The sequence below is a fragment of the Dipodomys merriami genome, unplaced genomic scaffold (assembly GCF_024711535.1).
Source record: "Dipodomys merriami isolate MVZ:Mamm:240054 unplaced genomic scaffold, mDipMer1.0.p SCAF_1, whole genome shotgun sequence".
Classification (NCBI taxonomy): domain Eukaryota; kingdom Metazoa; phylum Chordata; class Mammalia; order Rodentia; family Heteromyidae; genus Dipodomys; species Dipodomys merriami.
The window spans coordinates 11,266,434-11,290,744 of record NW_027202270.1 but is presented as its reverse complement, the minus strand read 5'-3'; the positions used below and the strand labels follow the sequence as shown (position 1 = coordinate 11,290,744).

At 38.0% G+C, this 24,311-nt stretch overlaps 1 protein-coding gene across 1 annotated transcript in view; it reads left to right on the top strand.

Moving 5' to 3' along the window:
- Nyap2 (neuronal tyrosine-phosphorylated phosphoinositide-3-kinase adaptor 2) overlaps window positions 1–24,311 on the top strand; it is a 260,266-nt gene that overhangs the window by 90,194 nt on the left and 145,761 nt on the right. Inside the window, exon 4 of the mRNA XM_070015900.1 lies at window positions 22,150–22,418. Coding sequence (XP_069872001.1) covers window positions 22,150–22,418 — 269 coding nt within the window. The remainder of the gene's footprint in view (window positions 1–22,149; window positions 22,419–24,311) is intronic.

Below are 24,311 nucleotides of genomic sequence, written 5' to 3'. Positions count from 1 at the left end.
CTAGATGCTGGTCCCTAAGGTAACAGCAGTACTTGATCACTGCTTTAGCTTTCAACTGTTTTTCTGCTTTCTTTTTTTTAAAATACATTTTTATTGTAAAAATACTGTACAGAGGGGTTACAGTTACATGAGCAAGGTCATGAGTACATTTCCTATTAAGCATTGTTACTTCCTCCTTTGTTTTTCCCTTACCCTCCCTTCCCTCCCACCTCCACAACTACACTCCCCAGCTGTTTGTCAACCCCTTTCTCCTTGACCTCCCCCAACTCTTTCAAGCTCTTGCTTCCTGGTGTTTTATTTGGATGAACTTTGATTTACTTTTCTAAGGAATTGCACTATTTGAGGGAGGAATAGTATTGTTGTTGGGTCATTTGATCCTAAGATTTTTTTAGACATTATTGTCTAAATTTTCCATATACCTACATATACACAGTTGCACAGATGACATTTAAATGTTTTTGAGGTAACACACAACTATTTGTGTGTACACACTACATCTGTTCATCACAGCTGCTGAAATGTTGTACAAGAGGAAAGGAAAGGTTCCACTGGTTTTAGAATAATGTTCAGACTCAACATTGACAAGGCTCCTTTAGTCCTCCCAAGTTTCTTTGGACCATATCCCATCACTATCCTAGTAGTTTAGTCAGATTTATGTATTTTCAGTTAATAATCCTGATGCTGCTTGGAGAAAGGATTGACAGAGGAAAAATCTTAATTGTAGAACACACACTATTGACAACATATTGCAAATGAGGTCACAAGTGCTAAGCAAGAGTGATAGTCCTTGGCCTTTTAGAAATATAAAGAAGTTGAGCTGCTCATTGTATAAACCAGTCATGTCAACTTAATGATTTTAGCTTTATTTCTTTAATATGACTTTTATTTCCCCCCAAATTTTTGAGTATGCAGCTGCCTCTTTGTTCCTCTCCAGTACATACTGATTTTAATTTCTGAAAAAATAATCTACAGAACTCTAAGAGAAAAGTGTCATGAGATGAATTTCACTAAATTGGTCAACATGTCTATGATCAGTTATACTGAAACAAAGACTTCACTCAAAGAACAAGCCAGCTCAGAACCATACAATAAACAGGAACTATGCCACCCAGGTAAGGAAATGAATGGTTCTAGCACAGCTTTGTTGAGGCTCCAAGGGAAAGAACTGCTTTGATTTCATTCATAAAATGATTCAATGCCTGATGATGTCACCTTGCAGTGGGAATAATGCCTTACTCACTCACAGACCATTTATTCCACACTCTAAGCACCACACTTATATTTGTGAAGATGTTTTCCTCATATGTTTCAAGCTCCTTTTTTTCTAAGACTTATCATTAATTGGAAGATTATGCATAAAATAAGCATAATTACTTTCTAGTTTTCCTTTCTTTATAAACAAAAGCACAATATATAAATAATTTCCCTTTGATGAAGTCTCCAACTTTCCCCAGTAACAGGGGTTCATGCAGCCAGGATCTGGTTGTTAGCAAGCAGAGCAGGAAGGCCTCATGTTGTAAATATGGACATAGATCTCACAACCTGCAAGGACTCTCCACTCTACCGGTCCTATACAAGGCCCTGCAGAATTATCTAAACATCATTGTCTGAGAACTCTAAATTAGACCAAATAATAGATCCCTCTGGTGATGGGTTCCAGGACTAGAATTTTAAAAAATAATCTCTCAAAGTAAATCCAACGTGAAGCTATGGGTGAGAGGCACCGATGTCCAAGCCTGTTTCCCAAATCACATCAATAGCTCTGTGAGACCTGATTGCTTGAGGAACACTGACATGTTACAGGTTCAAAATACTTATTAGTATTTTATTCCTAAATAGAACCCTCAGTAGAAACCTGCTGGGTTATTTTATCTCAGCTTTTTTCAAATAACTTGGTGAGATTCCTTGAACTCATATGCAGCCCATGTAAAGAGTTTCTTTTTGTGCACTCCAAACCAAATACCCTAGAGACTTTCGGTAGCTTCTTGTTCAGAGACTCAATTTCCATCCCATCCCATCCTATACCCTTCTATTCTTTACTATTCAGCATGCAATAGTGTCCCAAAGGTAGCTCTTTAATTACTTACAACATAAAGACTTTTGTTTGACTTCTTTTGCAGTGATACAAGACCCATAATCAGTATCCCTTTAAGAAAAATTTCAATTCATTTCCACAGATGCTATTTTGGATCATTCAGCTAAAATGCATGCTACTAATGAAAGGAAAAACCGTCTTGGAGGAAAATTGGAGATTTTTCCTTATTGCTATATATACATCTCTGTGGTTCTCTTTGTAATTTGTGTATGTGTGTGTGTGTGTGTGTGTGTGTGTGTGTGTATATATGTATGTGTGTGTGTGAAGTTTTCTTAGTGAAAGAAATGTTGGGGAGTCTAGAAATGGGATGAGATTTATGAAGATTAAACAATCCAAATACAAGATGACTAATCCAGAGAGTAAAGGGTTCCCATGTGGGGCTGAGGCTAAACAGAACTCTAGATGCATAAGATGGAGATCAGTGATTGTATAAATTAAAATGTGGCTATGCCTTGGTCTTTCTTCAAATGTGGGATTGCCCAATTTTGTCTTCAATGTTGCCATTATGAAGGAGGATAGGTGCTTGCATAATCAATTTCACCAATAGTCACTGTTATAAACCTTTTCTTAGCCTTAAGCTCTGCATTTTTTTTTGCTACAATGTTTGTCTTTGGATAGAATGTAGCTTTCCCCTCCCCCAGCACTAGTATTGTGAAACTGTTTCAGGTGACATCTGTCCTGCACATTGGACTGGAGACCTTTGCTTTGTAGTGACAGCCATTTCAAATTATTGCTGTTGCTTACATCCTTGACTTTTGGCATGAGACATTTCCAGGCCAGCTATGATCTCAGAAATTCTCATCCTCTCTCTAAAACCATTGATTACATAACACTTCCTCTAAAGCAATATGAGATGTTCAGGCTGTAAATACTCCCACTCTAATCATTTACTTACTTCCCTTATTTCATTATTCTAAACATTAGTCAGAAGTAGAGATTTTGAAATCAACTATGGAAATAGAAGATGATGACTAGAAGTAAAGAAAAGGAGTGGTATGGGTCAAATAAGTGTGGGTCAGGTGGAGAACTAGAGTGGAGGAGGCCAAGGGAAGGGAGTTGTCCCTGAGTGGCTAAGTTTCATGTTTGCTGATATATAGAAGGAAGAACCAAGTCATCACAGACCCACATGTGACTATGTGACTATTCCTTTGCTGTTTATTATTTATAACCTCTAAATCAGGATCATCAGAGCTATTATTGTTCTTTATTTTTAAAAATCATTCTTGTTTATCTGAGAAACATTCAGTATTATATTTATATTCCAAGACTCTATAGATTTTTTTCTTTTAAAGTAAACCTCATATACCCCATCATAACACAGTGGAGATAAACTGAACTGTTTTAGAACAAACTCCATTTTAAGTCATGAGAACATAATAGGACAAGTTAGGTCCTTTATAATCATGTTCCCTTTTGCAAAACAGAGACAGTAATAATTTCTTATTCATAAGAACAGTTAGAGATCATTCACTTTTTGATGAAGCCTTAAACATTGATGACTGTAATTGTGGTATCACTGTCACTATTATTATGAGTAATTTAATATTTGCACTGTGCCGAACCCTTACATCAAGTATCTAGGATATCTTGTCCAAGTTCTGTGTAACCAATTGGGATACTACATGGTAGTTGATGGTTTTAGAAGTGGAATATCCCAGACCTGGTTCTGTGTTCTAAAGATCCAATTGCATTTATTCCTTCATATTACATATTCCTTCATATATTCTTAATCTTCATAAGGACCTTGTGACAGACCTGCTACAAGAAGAGTAAAAGTATTTTTTTAAATGAAATGGAAGAGGTCCTGATAGGCATTTCTGTGGTGTTTTATTTTGTCTTCATTTATTTAGTGTAAAGTAGGTTCTGCTGAAATGAAACATTTTAAAGGAATGTTTTAGAGTTTCAAAAGTATACTTAAAAGGCATTCTTTAAATGCAGATCACTCACTAGAGATGCCATTGTTTACTATCTCAACAAGAATCCTGAACTGGCATAGTGGGCATCGGCTGGAGTTGGAGAGGGAAGTGTGCTCAAAACTCTATTTATCTTGTGTGCACAGTGACCAATCCAGGGTAAAGTGAGAGACTTTACCTAAGTATGTGAATTTCTGTACTCTCCCAAAAGACTGATGAAGTCGCTTCTGGCATGGGATTTCAAAGGAAATTCTTTATAACCTCAGTCTTGGAGAGAAGTCTAAGTCACGGGTGGGGAGGGCAGTGCCATTTGCATCAGTGACTGAGCCTGCTCCCATTGAGCTCCCCAGCTATGCTGTTATTCTCCGTTGTCATTATTACTTTGGAACTTGGTTTACACTGCCCTTGTTCCAATCTAGCAAACAAATGATAAGGGCAAAGGAAAATTTATAAAGGAAATTTATAAATCTATATAGGAAAACAGAAACTTCTCAGTAGCATTGGCTGCTTTTTGTTGTAAATACACTTACACCGAGAGCACTTTCAAGAGCTGGAAAGATACGGATGAGCAGCGTTGTCAAATTAGAATTACCTACCTCTAGTCTCCAAATAAAAATATCTCCAATGTCTTCCTGAGCCACTCAAAGTCATAATCCTTGAAATGGCCCTGAATGAAGTTTATGTTTCTTGTTACATTCTATACATTCCTTGCTAGTTTGATATTCTTCACATATTCTATTTTTTAATTTGTGAAATGAGAATTTGTCTTTTGCAACATACCATATAATTTATGAAAGTACTCTGCACTCTGAAGGCACGTTTTATAAATCTAAGTTGGTGAGAATACTGGCAGTTCCCTTAATGTGAGAGAATGTGACACATAGATCATTGTCTTTCATTGAGCTAGACAAATTACTCAATGGCTCTGTCTCTCCACAAAACTGGATGTGAACCAAAGTTTCTGTCACCTGACTTACTATGAATAGCCTTATATCTCTGCAGGGAAAGGGGAAGTATTGCTTTGTTTGACTTTGAAGATGACTTACAATGGAATGAATCAGTTGCCTTTCTGCAGTTAGTCATATCAAGTCCTCTCCACAGTGCAAGATCACTCACTTGCACTTTACTCTGAGGTGACCACCAGTTCTGCTGGACTCACCATCATCTCCCAATTAACCATTGATTTCTGCTCCAGACTCTATACTGGCTTTTGAGTGAAGAGACCAGATACCAGGTATGTCATTCTACTACCCTCAGAAAATTAGGTGCTAGAATGCAAGAGAGGTTTGAAAGGAATTGATTTGCAAATAGGTCTTCCATATGCCTTGAAAATCTGGAGATGTGGTTTGGTGTTTTCGACGTTTCTAAACTTGATCAAATTGATGTTTTAGAGACTGAGATGGGGCAGGGAGAGGGATAGATTGATGACTGCTTACAGAGCTTGTGAACCCATTGCAGTTGGATTTTTACCTCCATCCAAAGATCTTTGCAACACAGATTCCATAGACCTGATAAGTGTAAGACTTGAGAAATGCATATAGTTCTTTATATCTGTTCTTCCTGTGTAATGTAGCAAAAACTAGTAATACTAACCAAAAACTATATCACTAACTTTATATAAACTCTTTAAAGTTTGAAAAAATACAAATAATATCTTATCTGTGTATCATGCTGAATTAATTTGTCATGCTGTGTGACTCCATTGTTTTGTAAAAGTCACAATTTACATATTTTAATAATTTATAACAGGATATTAATAGGCCAATTGTCTTGTTGAAACAACATTTTCAATACTCAGGGCTACTGTGAAGCCTGTTGGGGTTAACACAAATTGTAAGAAAAAAAAGACTTGCCTCAATAATGTTTACTTTATTTGGGTACAGAATGTTTCAGGGGTTCCAGCACTCAGCTGAGACAGAAGAATCATGTGATCCTAGCAGGCCAGTTGTGAGAAGCCTGGACAATATGGGAATATTCCATCTTAGAAAGAAAAAAAAGTTGAGTTAGGATACATGAGGGGAGATTGATGGAAGGGGTGACACTAATCAAGACATATTGCTGTTATAAAAGGACATGTTGAATTGAAACCACTTTGTACAACTATTAAGTATAAAGAAATAAGCCAAGCACCAGTGGCTCATGCCTGTAATAATAACGACCTAGGAGACTGATATCTGAGGATCACTGTTCAAAGCCAGCCCAGGCAGGAACATCCATGAGACTCTTATCTCCAATAAACCACCAGAAAAGCAGAAGTGGTGCTATGGCTCAAGTGGTAGAGTGCTAGTTTTGAGCTGAAGAGCTGAGGGACAGCGCCCAGGCCCAGAATTCATGTCCCACAACAGACAAAAATAAATAAATATGTATGTGTATATGTATATATGAAAAAAGTATTCAGGAACAAATACTTTAAATCATGAAATGACATGTCCTAAAATCGTGACATGAAATGAAAATATGTCCAATTTGCACTTTTGGAGATTTAGTAGTAAAAAGGTTTAGAGAACAATTATCATCAATAGGAACAAGGTGGAATCTACTAGAGGATAAATTTACTTTATATCTTAAGGAGAAGAAGGAAAGAAGTGGAAATTATATTTTCTGTCAGAAGAATGTGATATTCACTTACTCATCCCCTCCCCACATCTGTCTTAAGTACTTGGTTTTCTCTTACCCATTACTCAACTTTCTTTGCCGCATCAGTGTTAATCATCTACTCTCCAAGCTTTGAGGAGAGAAGGTCTTGTTTTCTGGTAGAATGAATAGGACTCAGCACACTAGCAGTACAGCTAACCAGGAGTTACATTAATGAGGAATTTAGTAAGCAATCACGTGTTTGTGACTTTGATCAGCAGGGACTGGAAATGACCATGTAGTATTGCCACATGATGAAATAGTTTGCAGGCATTGCTACTTGAGTAACTGAGCAAGGGAAGGTTCTCTTTCAATGGATTCTCAGTAGCTGACTTGGCAAGGCTATGGAAGATTGATGAGTGGAGGTGGCTCGAAACCAAATCTGGTTGGTGGCTGAGGTCATCTGTGCATGTGACAGTGACAATCTCATCTGCAGGAACTTCAAGCTGGCTGATCACGACCTCTGCATTTGACACAGCTGCACCCATCCCATTAACACTTAGTAGAAGGACAAGGGTGTCAAGGGTAGATGCCAAGAAATGATAGTAATGCTTGACCATAAAGATGTCACCTGCTGATGGAAAGACAAGATTTATAGTAACTGAGAAGCGCAGAAGAGATTGTAGGGGCCATGGAGAGGAGGTTCCAAATAATTGCAAAGGCAAGGGAAAGTTAAACAGAGGAAATGAGCTGGGGAAACAAGGCTGGGAGTCAATAATACAGATATTTCAGATGGATGTGATAAGGAATAAAGTTTAAGTAAAAGGTTCCCATGATGATGAAAAGAACAGTGATTATGAGAGGAAATAGAAACATTACCTCCAAGAAGTGTTTTAAGAAATTGGTTTCCCAAGAAATACAGACATGTTTAACAGAGGGCTTTCACATATTCCTAAATTCATCTACTTAAAAACTTTAATCTCTCTTTTATAAGTGCAATGGATCATAAAGATGAAAACTTTTGATGCTCTTCTTCATAGATTCAAATTCTGTATTTTCCAAAATTTGCAAACTCTCTAAAGAGAAAGCTGCAACTGACACCTTCAAATGACATTTTAGATGTAAAAAGCAAAAGCAAAAAAAGAAAGAAAGAAAGAAAAACAAAACAACCATAACAATGCCGGGTGCTGATGGCTCACATCTATAATCCTAGCTACTCAGAAGGCTGAGATCTGAGGATCACAGTTCAAAGCCAGCCCAGGCAGGAAAGTCCATGAGACTTATCTCCAATAAAGCACTAAAAAACCAGAAGTGGCACTGTGGCTCAAGCGGTAGAGTGCTTGCCTTGAGCTGAAGAGCACAGGGACAGCACCCAAGCCCAAAGTTCAAGCCCCACAACCGAGAATACAAAAAACAAACAAAAAATGACAACATCTTCACACACAAATTTGTTAAAAGAAGCAGTAGGCTCACTGTCCTTTTGAAGGGAAACTGCTGTAGTATGTAAGGAAACCCTTTTGGGACAAGGTAACCATGAAGTCATATTTCCCTAGATCCTTTAGAGAAATATTTCTCTGTTGTACAGCACTGGTTCTTGGTGCTGTTGTGTGTAACAACCTGTTATTTGTGTGTAACAAATAATAACTGATAAACATTATAATACGTAAGATACTGCATCTATTAGACTGGAGAAATTGTTCCATTTTATGCACTGTAAACATGAAAACTGGTTAATCTGTTGCAATAAAAGCTTTTAATTTGTAATGAATAAAGATGTGTAGGAGAAGATGAGGTCTGATCAAAGGCAAATTTTGACATCAGACCCTGGATCTTCTCAGGACTACAGAATAAAGCCAATAATCCAAGCGCTTACATTGACAGAGAGTGAGATTCAATTGTGGTGTCTGAAGGAAACCAATCAGGCAAAATGTTCTGGGAAAGACAGGCTGGAAAACAGGAGGGGCCAGGCCTCTCTAACCTCCAAGTAGGGTCTGGCAGTCTACAACATCTATAATTCAATCTATCACATCATTACAGTTGAATGCATTAAGCAGATATGCAACCTGTTGTGCATAAAGACAGCACATTGGGTGCTGCACTTAGAGTAACTAATGCATCCATGAATGGATATTTGGCTTGGAAGCAGTCTTTCCCGTCATTCATATTTACATGTCACTCTGATGGTAAGGATAAAGGCCTAGATTTTAGAATTATAGGCATGAGGTTTTATTTTTTTAATGGATTCCACAAATGTAAGACAGTATGGTTCTCAGCAACAGTAGGATTTGTGAAATGTTTTTGTTGTTAAGCATGAAAAGCACTGCAGGTTTTACATTCTCATTTTAATCTCACAAATACCCTAAGGGATTATTGGATAAGTAACTACTACCCCATTTGATAGATGAATGAATGAATCTATCTGGAAAATGAATTTACTAAGTGGTTACACAGTTAGAAGAAGGGCTTTCTATATGGAATGGAACTATGGGAACAAATGTGTGTGCTGTGTTTGGTTGTGTGCATGTGTGAGAGAAAGACAGACAGAGACAGAGACTGAGATCAATTGTGTCTTTTCCCACAGAAATACATTATTATTCATCTTTGAAGGCAATTCCTGGAAAAAGAGTAGCTTGGCTGTTTAGTTCTTCTTAGAAATTGGGAATTTCTGGGTGATGTATTATTTCTTGTATCACTTCAGTGCCAAACCAGATTTCTAGTATAACCTGTTTTGCCTTTCTAGAATTATTCTTTTGAGGACAAACTTCAAGAGGTTTTTGATCCTTTAATAGTTTATTATCTATGTATACATTTACATATGTGCATATGTAAATATGTGTATAAACACACACACACATATAGGAAGAGGTCACTTTTAAGACAACTATTTTAGGAGGTTCTTTGGTGGTAGAATCTTGATAAGACATACAGAGAGTGATTCGTGGAACAATTACTTAGAATTGAGATCATCATTTTGGGACTTTTTCAAAGGGTTATCCATAGTAGTTAAGACTATAATGGAAAAGAAAGACATGGTCAGTAAATGTTTATGCAAGTTCTCTAAATCTCCAAATACTGTTTGTGTAGTTGAAGGTGATTTTTATCCAATAATTGAGAGTACCCATTGAATCTTAGGACACCATGATCAGAATAAGCATGTACTCTAAGTGTTTGGGAAGGAGGAATGCTTTATGTTTAAGACAGAGCTGACATTAACATGTTTTTTATTCCAAACGTGTGATTTTTGTTTGGCAAGGCAAATCATACCATCTCTCAACTAGAAGGTCAGCGGACGTCTGGCGGTGTAATTGGGAACTTTATAAATTCCAAGAAAACTTTTCTTTCTGGCTGTGAAAAATGAAGACAGAACTATGTTTGGGTTATACCTATTCTTGTCTGCCAAAACTATATAGAATCTCAGTTCTTCAAAATAGTATTCATATTTGTCTAGTTTTGCACACAAAGCAATAACAATAAAGGAAACACTCAATGGTGGTCTCAGTTTCAAATCCTACCTCACTGATTGTCTTCTAGAAAATCCTGAGGTGCATTATTAGAGGCATAAAACATTTCAGATGAGAAAATATACTGAAACTGTTCCAAAGAGCATCGTCATCTGTTACTTTTCTGAATTGTTTCTGTTTTTTTTTTTAATCCAAAGTTTGTGAGCATTCAGTCTCCAAGGCCAATTTCTAACCTGCCTTAATGTTTAAGACCAAACATAATTCTACTAAGTATATAATTCTTTCTCTAGAACATAAGTGTGGCAGCAGACCAGAGAATGACCTCCTGCCTGTGATGGTCAGAATTCATGGCTTTTATTCAAAATGTGTGACAAAGCTCAGGGCTGGGAAGGTGGCTCAGTGGTAGAGCGCTTGCCTTGCATGCATGAGGCCCTGGGTTTGATTCCTCAGCACAACATAAGTAGAAAAAAGCTGGAAGTGGCGCTGTGGCTCAAGTGGTAGAGTGCTAACATTGAGCTGAATTGCTCAGTGAAAGCGCTCAGGCCCAGATTTCAGGCCCACGACTGACCAAAAAATAAAAATAAAAATGTTTGACAAAGCTAATACAGAATGCAGTCCAATCTAGGGATTTGTTCATTGAAGATTTGCTGAGTCTCCATTGTTTCATGTTGAGCATTTGAACTGTCCACAAAATAATATGACAGATAGATATTGACAGTCCCCATTTTGAGTTGAAAATAAAACTAAAGGAATCAATGCATTCAATGTCAAAGAACTGACCAAGGAAGCCAATACGCTAAGTTTTCAAATTGGCCATTGGGACAGGGTAAAATAACACATCATTATGTAATGTAAGAAGGTAATTGTTATGTAATTTAAGACAGGCCAAAGTGAGACCTTGAGCTCAGCTTGGAGAAAGCCTACTGATGTGAAAAGTTTCCTCAAAGAAAATCAAATCTGATGACATGTAATGACACCATTTAGTCAGAGTGACTCCGTGAGGCTCTGACTTAACCTGTTTTTCTGTCCTTAAGACTCATCATTTCTGATACATGGTGGCTCTTAAATTCTGTCTTTCAGTCAACAACCTGGAACACTATTGAGGGAATCCATCTTTGTATGGGATTTTAAGGTTAAGAAAGGGAAAAATTGTGCAGATGAGTTCTGGCATGTAGATAGTAAAAATACCTCAGCTATCACATGAAAATTTGAATTATTGGTTAAAAGAACCAGAAAAGCTCTCAAAGGGTTTTAATTCAGACAGTGACATGAACAACTCTGCATTTGGAAGGATAAGTCTGGCAGGACTGGGTAGAAAGATGAGCTAAGAGGCAATGGCTTTCATTCAGCCAAGTGACAATGAGCTCCTAAAAGCCAAAGCAGGGCAAGAGAGATGAAGATGGAGGGATTAAGCTGATCCCTGCATTCAAATGACTGACTTTTAAAAGAGAGAGATAATTAACTGCCTCAGTATTCACAGAGTTTCCCTTTGTCCTTCATCATAACCCGAGCAAATGATAACGGACAGAAAGGAAGAAACTGAGCATAGTATCATTAAATCACACGACCATCTGCCCAGGCACTTGAGAAACCCACACATCATTCTTGAAGGTATATATTCATTTATGTAATGGTTACATATTAGTTGCTTATTTGGGGCCAAGCTCTGTTTCAGCCATTGGAAACAGAAGAAAACAAGATCTGATTGAGTTCCCCTTGAATATGCCTATCTCATTTCTCAATTCTTTCCGTCTCTGTCAGTATCCTGATCCTCTTCCATCCATGTTTCTCTCTCCTCTGATGAAGTCTTACTCAGGTTATACATCAGCTGAAGAAGCACTTCCTCTCTGGGATTTCCCAGCCCTTGTCAGTGGTTAAAATGTCTTCCATTGTAGTCTCCTCGTTCTTCCTCTAAGAGAAACATCTCTAAGAGAAAATCTGATCACAGGGTGTTGTATTCATACTAGTCTTAGTCTGTCATTCTTTCCTGACATGGAACATTTCTTTGCCTTTCCTCTCTGCCCAACAAAAAGTCAGAGACCAGTGTCAGCAACTAGTGAATCACTGAATTAAATTCTTCAACAGCTATTTCGTCCTACTTTAAAATGATACTCTTAGAAACTTTAGACTATTATTCTAGGGTTTTCAGTTAGCCCCTTCTGCTGAGGAAGTCAAGGCCATTGTACGTTAACACTCTGTATTTCTAGCATCTACTTCTAGATTAGAAAAAAAAGAGAATCACATATGGTTAGCTAAACTTGGCAGGTTCTCAAATCATATTCAAAGCTTATGTCAGTTTTGAAGACACAAATAAAATACATTTTCCAGAACTTCCCCTTCTTGGCTGAATTTTTGGAAGCTATCTCCCACAGTGTGAACTTCTATAAACTAGGTTCTAAACTGAACCTGAATATTATGATTTGAGTTATTTTCCATATACTTTTCTATTCTTCAAGCCATAGCACTTCAAGGGGTCAGGAAATGCTATTTGCATATATAAATAAGAAATCTTTTAATTTTAGGTTACAAAGTCCCCAAACTAATAACATATGTTAATCTCAAAATGACTTGTCATATTTTAAGTAAAATTAAGTCTCTTATAGATGCTCCACAGAATTTCTTCTGACTTTAATAAGCATTAAATTTCAGTCCTGAATCTTTAGACATTCAGAAATGAATAAAAAGAATTTTGATAGAGACTTAAAAATATATCTCTACCTCCTGATCTAGCCTTCTAACTTTTTTTAATTGCCTTCTAACTTTTTTTTATAAAGACTGGTCTTCAGAGTAATATGTTGCACTAATACCTCAAACACTTGGTGCTAAACACTTTGGGGTGTGTTTGTTTTTCAAGCATTTCTCCTTATTCAAGATTCTTCTGGGCTCTAATTTTCATCTGTTTATAAAAATAAGCAAAATATGTCTATTCGCTGGAATATATTTTCTTTCATGATATTTTGGGGTGAACAGTAATTATTGAATTTACTACTTTATAGCTGGAACAGAAAGGTAGCAATTGCTACAGTGTTGCATGGCAAGCCAGGAAGAGAGATCAAGAAGATAATGCTTATATTGGCTTTTGTCTTAGTCTACTCATGTGCTGAACACAATACACTGTAGATTTAGTGGCTTAAAAGCTCCAGACACTTGTTTTACATTATTCGAGAGGATGAGAAATCCACAATCATGGATCCAGAAGATACAGTGCTTGCTGATAGACTGCTTCCAGCGCAATAGATGACCATCTTCTTTCCTAAAGGTGCTAATTCCACTTCCAAAAGACCTGTTCTGATTTAATTATCATCCAAAGGATCACCTGGAAGTATCATCTACTTGTAGGTGGGGATTTGAACTATGAATGTGGGGGGAAACAAACATTCCATCTGTAGCATCTCTGATCTGCCACCTTGCTAGGTGACTTTAAAATGTCTTACATCATGTACATGCATTACAACAATCAAAGACAAAAGAGAACTTTGCCTCAGATAAAGAGGAGTAAATGAAGATCTACCCCAACTAGACAGCTACTGAGTAAATGATTGGTTATATATTTCTCCTTCTTTTTAAGATACAGAATTTTAGGCATACTTAAAAAATATCCTGTTAAGGACCTTTGATACTTAATAATATGGCATATGATATCAGGAACAAAATTGAAGCTGAGTTTCTGCCCTTTGGAATAGGGTTTTACTTTCTTTTCACCTGTTGCTTTATTATGTTTTAAAAGTTGTTCACCGTAACAGTTAATAAAAAAGGAATAAAAAGCATGTTTTAACACTTGACCTTAACATTCAAGAAGCATCAGTAAAAGGCCAGACACAGGAAATTGATGTCTGAAAAAAATCTAACATTGTTCAGACATTAGCAACATAAAAGTAGAAAACAGATATCATAAAAGATATGAAATGGTGAAAACAAATGATCCTAAGGCAAGAAATCTGGAGATTCCTGCTTGCATGAGCAAGTAGGGCTGAGGCAAGACATTAAAGCTAATAGTGAGCAAACCATTTGGAAGAAAATATGAACTTAGTTTAATTTTTCTGGAGCCAACTTTCTGCAGGCAAGTGTTATGCATGATTAGAAAAAGATCATAGGCAAATGTATAAGGTAGATAATTATTTCCATTCAGAATGCTAAAACAAAAAATATTCCCAAATGAGAAATGAATAGAAGAACATTTCTTGTTCTCCCCCATCACCAGATCTTTCCTGACAAGTCAGCCACCAGCTTTTATTCCAAGATGGCTGTCTGGAGAGTATTTGATTGGCTTGGTTGGGGCTTTTCCCATTACAAAAATCGGAAAACCCATCCACAATTGTCTCCTACAAACTAGAATTTGGTGATGTACCTAAAGAGTCCTGGGATTATTCTATGTGCAGGTAGAACTTCCTCCTGATCTTGTACAATGGTGTAAGACCTGATCCTATGAATTCCTTCTTAGAATGTCAAGCACAAGCTGGGCTTCAAACCAATGCAACTTGCACACAGTGCTCGGTGTTCACTCTGATTAATCTGACTAGAAACATTTGCCAGCCTTTAAAACAGTCATGGTGCCCAGGAGGATCTAGCATTTGACAGGGAGAAAACTGATTATCTGATAGACATTCCATGCTAGGAGAAGGGAAGGAAAACTAGCCTGTGTCCACAGCATTATCTAACTAGGCTCATTATTTAGCTGTCTACAAAGTGGACTTGCTTTCTTTTTTTTTTTCTTTTGCACTTTATACAACCAGTGACAATAACCACAGAGCAGGATATGGAGGAAAAGAGTTTCTCATGCAAGTGAATGAATGGGAATAACCTCTGGGCAGGATGCCTAGTGTGTGATGATGATGACATTCCATAACACTTCCATTGTAATGAACTATACATTTATCCTAAAACTAGCACATTTAGTTGAAAAATATTACCTGTTTAGGAGAAAAATATGTAAACTTCTGGTTTCTTGGCTCTATGCTCAACTACCTTAAGTGTACATGGGCTTAAGTGGATATTTATCCAGAAGAGAGGGAGTTTTGAAGCAAGAATCTCCAAGGTTGGTGGGCCACAGAGGTTTCTCAGTTGGTAGTAGGGATCCCTATTTAGCTTTATGAATGTAAGAAAGAGAAAGTGAGAGGTCGTATCACAGGCCTTAGCCACCAGTGCCAGGAGCAAAATGTCTAAGACAGTGAGACCATCCTTGTTGACTAGCATCTGTAGAATTTCATAGTTGCTATTTTTTCCCTTTCTTTATCAATCTGATCAGTGAATGTCTTGAAAGAATAGAGTAAGTATTTAAGAAAGTTTAGAAGACAAAGGCTATATGTGTCTAGCTTATCTTGTCTCTTGGAGTTAAATATAACACTTGTTTTGATTTTTCTTTGTGTGAATTCTTTTTTGAGGCTCTGTTCACTGGTACCATATGCCTTGCTTTACAGGTGTGGACTTATGCATGATGATTTTCTTAACAAAATTAAAAGCTTTACCATAAACAGCCTTTGAAAACTAAAATTATTGACATTGACTGCATGTTACATATCAAAGTTTGAACTAACCAAGATGCCAGTGGCTCACACCTGTAATCTTAGCTACTTGGGAGGCTGAAATGTGAGGATTTCAGTCAAAGCCAGCCAGGGAAGGAAAGCCCATGAGACTCTTATCTCCAATAAACCACTCAGAAGAAACTGGACGTGGTGCTGAAGTTCAAGTGGTAGAGTGCTAGCCTCGAGTACAAAGAGACTTGGGGACAGCATCCAGGCCCTGAGTTCAAGGCCCAGGACTTGAAAAAAGCAAAAACAAAAACTCTGAACCAAGTGTTTCATATGTGCTATGAAGGAATATTGACAATTTTACAAGGTTTATACCACAAATTAACAAGTAAGAAATTGTCCTGAGGGATTCAGTAGCTCTAAATTATAGAGCCTATAATGAATGAGTATAGGGCACAACATGTACATTAGCCAATAACTTGATGTGGGGAGAAGTTTACAAATATATTATCAATTACATCTTGAAAAATATGCCTAACCTTTATTTCAGCAATACTTTTCTTCTTTATGTTCTATAATGGAAAAATCTCACCAATAGACAGCTTGATATTCTACTGTTACTTTCATTGGGTGAGAGAAAGCATGCTTGTTTAAATTCAGGATTATGAAACTTGTTTTTATTTTTATAACATGAGATGTGTCAGGCTTAATCTATCTTGAGTGGTAAAGTGTAATTGCAAAAAGACTCTGCTTTCTTCTGCCCACGTAACTTTCAATTTGCGCCAAGTATTCCCACAGTAGAGTTGGTTCCTGACTCCCCAACTGCCTTGTAAATGTTCAGTCTGAGGATGGACAGTGACCTATTTCCACAGGCATTTCTTCTCTCTGGGGTCTCACACTTATTTCTAGACTTCCCCTTTCCTGCTTTTTTGGAGTTCTTAATTCATACATTGTATAATTTCTCCCTTTCATATTAAACCAAGTCTACAGGAATCAGACAAGAAGATAGAGTTCAAAAAGTGAAAGGCTTATTGGGGATGCCAGTTGGGGAAAGTATGAAGGAACGTTGCGGGGATGGTAGACAAATCTTCAGTTACAGCCTAGGTCTGGAATCTGTAAGAGGGCAGGAGAAAGGAAAGCCGACTGAACAGAAAGAGCTTCTGACTGTGATATAACAATCAGGATTGCTGTTTAGCCAGGTGTGATATTTCCTTGCACCTATCTTCTAGCTAAGAGTTGGCTATGGATAGCGGTAGGTTTTGAAGAGTACAGCTGGCAGCTGGCAGCCGACTGCTCTTCTCAGAGATGATTCTCTCTTGAGGGCAATCTGAGCCATATACCTCCCTGGCTGATCTCTCAGGGTGCAGCTGATGTGTTCCTGTTTGGAGACTAGCTGTTTATTTGGTTTCCATCCAACTCCAACTGAGGGGAAACTGAAAAGAGTGCAGTTAATGTGCTAAAATGTAGTCCTCACTCCAGTTAATTCGCGTGGATACTGTGGCTGATACTCCATATCCCCTGCCTCCATCAGCCCAAAGTCACCTCCCCTACATTAATACTGAGGGTGGGCCTAATCTCTCTTTCATAAGAAGTTAGGACCCTTGGTAACCACACCCTTCTTGGGACCATGCTGTTCTGTGACCTTTAGAAGTCACAACTGGGTAGGAGGTGTCAAAGGCACTGAAGAACCTCACCCCAGTCCACTCCATGTTTCTTTCACCATGAAAGAGGCTGTAGCTTCTTCTGATGTACATCAGTAATCTCTTCCACCACGGCCATGCCCCTTCTCACCTGGAGTTCTTTATATAAAAAGAGTGTAATCTCCTGATTCTCCCCTCAGTGCATACAATTGCTCTGTTTTTCAAGAACAAGTATGTCATATGTGGGATTAGGACTTTTAATGAGGCAGAGCCCAGGATGATATGACAGTATGGCAGGCAAGTTTTTCTGACTGTGAAAGAAGAGCGTAATCCCAGTTATTTACAAACTGGAGACTTTGATTTGGCTCAACAGATTTTGGAGATTGAGAAGTTCAAGATCAAAGGACTGCGTCCAATCTTCTTACTCCCTGAGAATACAGTGTAAGGTATCACATGACAAGAGTGACCAAAAGAATAAAATGGAAGACTTAAGCTCCTTTCTAATCAGGATTAATCCACTTACAAAGGTGAGCTCCTCAGGTCCTGTCTCCCAAATACACTTGTGCGGGAAACAGGCTTCCAACACATGCTGTTTTTTGTGGGGACACATTCAAATCACAGCAGATTGGAGGCACAAAGTCCCTGAATAGGTTATTGGTTGTCATGTCAGCCATCATAAGTTCTTACTTTTAGACTGGTTGTAGTCAATAGAATGTGAATAACAGATTATATGCCACAGCTGAACAGAAGTTTTAAGAGACATTGTGCATTTCTGTCATGATTTTCTTTCTTTGTCAGGGAAATAATATACTCCCATTTAGACAAGACCTAGAATAAAAACAACATGTGGAACAGAATTACAGCTGTAGGACAGGCCATACAATAAATAAAAGCAGGAAATACTTCCATGTTGTAATAAAACACTGGGGCCTAGAGATTGTTTTGTTACTATGTGGTAACCTAGAGAAGATCTGACTGAAGCAGTGCAGATATGCTTATTTGTGGCACCTCGCCTGATAACTATATCTTCTGACTGTTCTTATTGCTTGAACATTTTGGGGAGGGGGCTCTCGATTAATAGTATCAGAAACAAATGGATACTGTTTTGAAAACAAACTCATTGGCCACACTTAAGTGTTTCTGATTCAACAGACATAAATCAATTATCCTCACTACTGGATCCCGTAATCTCTACATTTTGAAAACTCCACAAGTCTTTTTACAAATTTAGAAACTGATTGTAGACTTCATTTCACAGAGTACAGTTTGCTTTGGACTCTCATCTTTCCTGTTCCCTTGGATCTACATAAGCCACCATTTTTACTGCTTACTTTTGGCCTTGACTTGAACAGTGGCTTTTCTGTATCAAACTCTTGAATGTCCTTGTCTTGTATTGCTAGACAGGTCAAACTGAACTTGTACTTAGGCTTGCTATTGTTTGAAGCACACATTAATTTTCTCTTAAAAGAAGTGTGTGTGTATGTGTGTGTGTGTGTGAAAGTACATTTATGAACAAAAAGCAGATAGAGTCAAATGAGATTGTTTTGTACTGATAAAAAGCTAATTCTGAAATGGAGCTGCAGAGCTAATTATCTGTCCGGGAAGAGGTACAGGACCTATTTAGGTCAAAAGTAACAGAAAAATTGCTGCTACAATTATTTCTAGTAGTTCTCCGATAAATGCTTATGTGCATTAATGCATGCATGGATCTCCCCAGGTGGCATGAGCTAGCTGTCTAAATCTTTCAGGTACCTATTGTTCAGTGATCTAATAGAAATGAGGAAAAGACAGGTGGATGAAAAATAATTGAAAGCAGAGTCAGATAAAATCAGTTCTTTCATTGTCTAGGAGAGAAACGTTAAGGCCAGAGTCATCACAACGAGAAGAGAAAGCTCCCCACATCATCAAGACTGTCCATCCCCTCCTTAAATCCCGAATCATTTTCTGCTCATTTGGGTAAACTTCTCCTTATGTAAATGTAATGATTGATTGCATGGAAACATTGCACAGACACGTTGCTTCCTGCTCTGATGGGAATGTTCCCATCAGAGTCAAAGCCATTACTTTGACTTCCTTCATGCTCCTGGCATCCTGGCTATCCACCTCTTTGCTCCATGCATTGAACTGCCAGCCCCACTTATATCCCCTGTGGTCACTGTATTTGATTTTGGTACCTTGGTAATGTATATATTTTTATTTGAATTAGGGAAGGGAAGGGGAATGACAGAATGGTGGACAAAGGACTAGGGGAGAACCAATGCAACAATGATATACACAAGACACTATGTTGGTAATGGTCTGTACAACTTGAGAGTATAGGGGTTAAGGAGAGGGAAAGTAGGAGACAAATGAAGGAAGGGCTAACAAGTTTGAGAAGAAATATACTTATTACCTGACTTCTGTAACTGTAACCCCTCAGTCTGTCACCTTGACAATAAAAAAGGAGAAAGATGATATGCTTAGTGTCTGAACCTCAACTCAAACATTCAGAAAAAAATGGACAGATTTAAAAGAAAGTTTGATTCACTGGAAAGTGATCGTGGGAATTAAATGCCAGAATCATAGTCTAATGGTCTTGCTGACTCTTTTCTGCTTTTATCCACGATGGACCTATAATTGTGATAAGTCTCCAGTTGAGGAGGGAAAATAGCTCATTTTCTCATTATTGTTCCAACTGGAATTTTAAGCTTGTGGCAAACATTGTAATAATATACAAGACACAATGAAGAGAATTAAAAAAAAATCTTTCTTGAATACTATGTTATGAAGGCAGAGGAAGTTAAAAAGAGTGGAATGAAATCTATCTTCAAAGGCAGAATCAACAAGCTTCCATAATCCATATATCCATGTTTTCCCCATTCATACATGTCTGAGAAATCCAGTCAGATACTTTGTAAGGATTTTGTTATTGTTTGCTACTGACAAATGAAATTGAGAGATGGAGCAAAGTCTAGAAAAAAAAAATCTCCTTTTTTGCAGTTCAAAGCCACTCCTAGTCCTTTCCTTCATAATCACCACTGTAAATAGCATAGAAAGCACCTAAGAACCATCTCCTAAATTCTACCTTAGAGACAATTCTATTTAAAATAGTTTTTCAAACTTTACTAGGTGAATCAACAGTTAAGAAAATTAAGTAGGAAATTTTGTCTATAATGAATATTAAGGGAATAGAAATATCTCAGAAGTAGATACTTCACTTTACTAGATGTTATAGTTTTATTCTCTAAGACTTGCTAATGCAGTACAACTGAACTTCTAATGTATCTGAAGGTCTTTGGAAAACAGAGAGGTCAATAAGTCCTTCACCTATTTAAGAATGTATTTATCCTTTTCTTTCTTCTCTCGAATTTTACCTTCCCTTCCTTTCCTTCCTTTCCCTTCCTTTTCCTCCCTTCCCTTCCCTTCCCTTCCCACCCTTTCTACCCCTGACCTTCTCTCCCCACCCTTCTCCTCCTGTCTAATGATTGGCAATAGCTGCTTTGCTGTGGTTTTATTTCATTCCGAACAATATTATTGAACAAATAAATTAAGGAGGGGTTTCATGAAGTCATGAAAGACGATACTTGAACTCAGTGGTCCATTTCCAAGCCACTAGGAGCTGTTGTCACCATTCCTGGTTTATTTTTAAGCCCCTAATAAGTGTTATCTCAGTGTAAAGCAACTGAAGATAGTGTGTTGAGCAGTATTTTCCCCTTTGGGGACACTAAGCATAACTGGATAATCAAGCTACCTAGAATTATGTGCTAAGACTTCCGACAATAATCAAATTACTTTTGCTTCTCTTTTCTATTTTCATGCAAAAGCACAGAATGCTTGCAGGCTACTTGGAGGATTTTTTTTTAAAGCCACGTTTAAGAGAAAGAACATCAATTTTATTTCTCAGCTTCCTAAACCTTGAGATAAACAAAGACTGTTGCAATGCAATTCATGAAATAGAACAGGTAAAGGAGCACAACATTAATCCACTTACAAAAAGTTACTGGGTCTTCATCATGTCCATGAGAGCAGTCCTGTTGAGAGTCACAGCATGGTTCATGGATAATGCTGGGACCACTGGCACAAGAGAATTCATCCACAAAGCAACTGTGTCTGGAGCTGCTGTGTGCACAAGCATAGACCCAAAGCTGATCAGGCCCAATAAAACTGCCCTGGCTCAAAATGACACCTTCAAAAACCATCTTCAGAAAAGACACGATCAACTCAGGAACTTTATCTCTTTTGAAAAAAAAACTAGAGAAGGATAAAGAGATTAAATAGTTATTGTAAAAAAACACTTGTTTAAAGCAGCCAAATAAATTCAACTTATATGCTTAATAATTATGAACTCACTTGCTTCACTAAGAACTCCTGACCAGACAAAATTTGGCATCCCATTAAACTGTCCAAACCACCTTGACTACAAACTATAGTTAGTGCATTATCTGAAGAGCTCTTTTTTTTTTTTTTTGTGGGTTGTGGGGCTTGATCTCTGGGCCTGGGCACCGTCCCTCAGCTCTTCAGCTCAAGGCTAGTGCTCTACCACTTGAGCCACAGTGCCACTTCTGGTTTTCTAGTGGTTTATTGGAGATAAGAGTCTCACGGACTTTCCTGCCCAGGCTGGCTTTGAACCACCATCCTCAGATCTCTACTTCCTGAGTAGCTAGGATTACATGAATGAGCCACCAGCTCCCAGCTTCATTCTTTTTTTTTTTTTAATTCTCAAGAGAAAAGGAAAATATTATCATAGAATAGGAGTTATAACCGTGAAGGGAAATATCGGGTAATGGAAGGGGATAATAGACAATAAAAATTAAGAATATATTTAAAAGCCAAACTTGTATCAAACAACAATAAGTCCCATTAAAAAAAAAGAAAACTCCGCGTGTTGTAAAATGACACGTTTCTCAGGGGTCTAGAGGTAACATTTGAAGCTCACCCCCATTCGAAAGAGACCCTCTGTGCGCAGGTGTGTATCCTGGATCGCTGGCCTCTTCACAAACTGTCTACTTCCTCCTACAGCATAGGTGGAGACGTGGGGCGAGGCCACGACGCAGGCTACCCGGGCAAACACTTCCGCATGGGATTCATGACCATGCCTGCTCCTCAGGACCGACTCCCCCACCCCTGCTCCAGTGGCTTCACCGTGAGATCGCAGTCCCTCCACTCCGTCGGGGGCACCGAGGACGACAGCAGCTGTGGCTCCAGGAGGCAACCGCCACCCAAGCCCAAGCGGGACCCCAGCACCAAGCTGAGCACCTCTTCAGAGACAGTCAACACTGCAGCAGCCAGTAAGAGTGGGAAAGGCCCCGGGAGGGTGGGAGGTTAAGTCTCTCCACCTTGCATGGAGCCTGCTTTCTCTGGCCAGCCCTGTCCTCCAATCCGAAAGTCCCAGAAAAGATAACTCGGAGGGAAAGGTTTCATTGTTAGTGGGATGATGAATTACACCCAGAAGACTGTACTTCATTTGTGCATCAGAAAGAGAGAAGGCACTATATAAGCTGTATTACCCACTTCAGGCTTGAATCATTTAAACATTTTGCATAGAAATAGAATTTGTATTTTCTAGGTATTTTTATGCTATTTCTATAATTGAAAGAAGCATGTTTTGATGTAGGGAAATAATGAGGAATTGCACTTCAAGCTTTATGAAATAATCATTTTCAACAGTGGTTCCTCCCAGTAAATGAGAATGGATGCATGTGTGTGTCTATAGTCGATATGCCCATTCCCAATTCATATTTCATATTTCTCTCTTAACCTATATTTTCTCTTAGCTATGAAATACACAAGTCAAATATATAGCAGCCTCCTTACTGGCCTATGAATATAAATAAGTTAGGTCATATTAACCCAGAATCTCACCAGTTTAGCCCTTATTCCAATAAATGAGGTGTCAGCCTTCCTGAGCTCCTCCGAGAGCTACATGGAAAAGTAGTGTTCCATGAGGGTTGCTACGAGTGGTCTGTTATTGTATGCTAGTGTGGCTTATTAAGAAATACAATTCATGTCTACAGGGCTGTCTTCCTTTTATCCTTAAATGATGGGTGGAGAGGGTTGGAACAAAGTTATGGGTGTTAATTCCCTTTAGGAGGGTTCTACTTTCAAGTATTTAATAACTCTCAAAAGCTACACCTCCAATTACCATCACATTGGGACCACAGTTCCAAGATTTTAACTTTAGGGATATGGACATTCAGTCCCAAAATGGACTTGTGCAGGCCACTACACAAGGCCCATCAGCTTTTTATATTTCAGGTGTAAAAAACACTTCAATCTTCCAGATGTTACCAGTAGCGGATGTGAGAGCAAAGTTCCACCTGGCCTCATAGTCCTTCTCTCTATCTCTGCTCCTTACTGACCTGTCCACAGAAGCATGCATGGCCCATGGAGTACTAGGAATGGAAGCCAAAGGGCCCTTTGCTCAGCTTAGCGTAATTCTTTGCCACTTGGGCACCCATGTCCTCATTAAATCTGTCTTGCTTTCTGGACTGAATCTTTTCACAGAAGCTCAAATGCAGTCCAGGAGTTAAGGTGCCAAGAGGTATATGCCATTTCTGCCTTCACTCCCCTTTCTCCTTTCTTGCTTACTAGTACCTAAGTAGCTTTACTTTAGCCTAAAGACAATAGTTTCTTTGTATTATGTAATAATACAAATAAATGCCTGGAGATAGAGCTATCCACTGATTCTACAAAGACAACTCTCCTCCTACGCATTATGTGTGGGTATATATATATATGTATATATATACATATATATATACACATAATATACTATGTGCACATATGTTCATACATATGTATGTATTTATGTGTAAAAACACATTCTGTGTATCATGTCAGGTAGTGAACTTGGAAGTGACTTGTATGCATGTGTACATTTGCAAAATTAAATCATAGAGCATGAAGTTTTCTATTCTATAGTTCCATTTACTCTATTGACACCATTTCCATGGCTTTCAATTTGTCAAGGAAAACCCATTTTATGGAAAATAGTATATATTACAGGAATATATTACCATACGTTAAATACATTGATTCTAATTTGTTGAGGTAGAAGGAATAGTACCACAGTTTGTGTGTGTGGTATGTGTATGTCTTTGTATACTTTAGAGTGACTATTGTTTCTGTACATTTTTAGAGTATATTATAAGATTCTTTTTCTCATGGTCAGGGTTACAGGT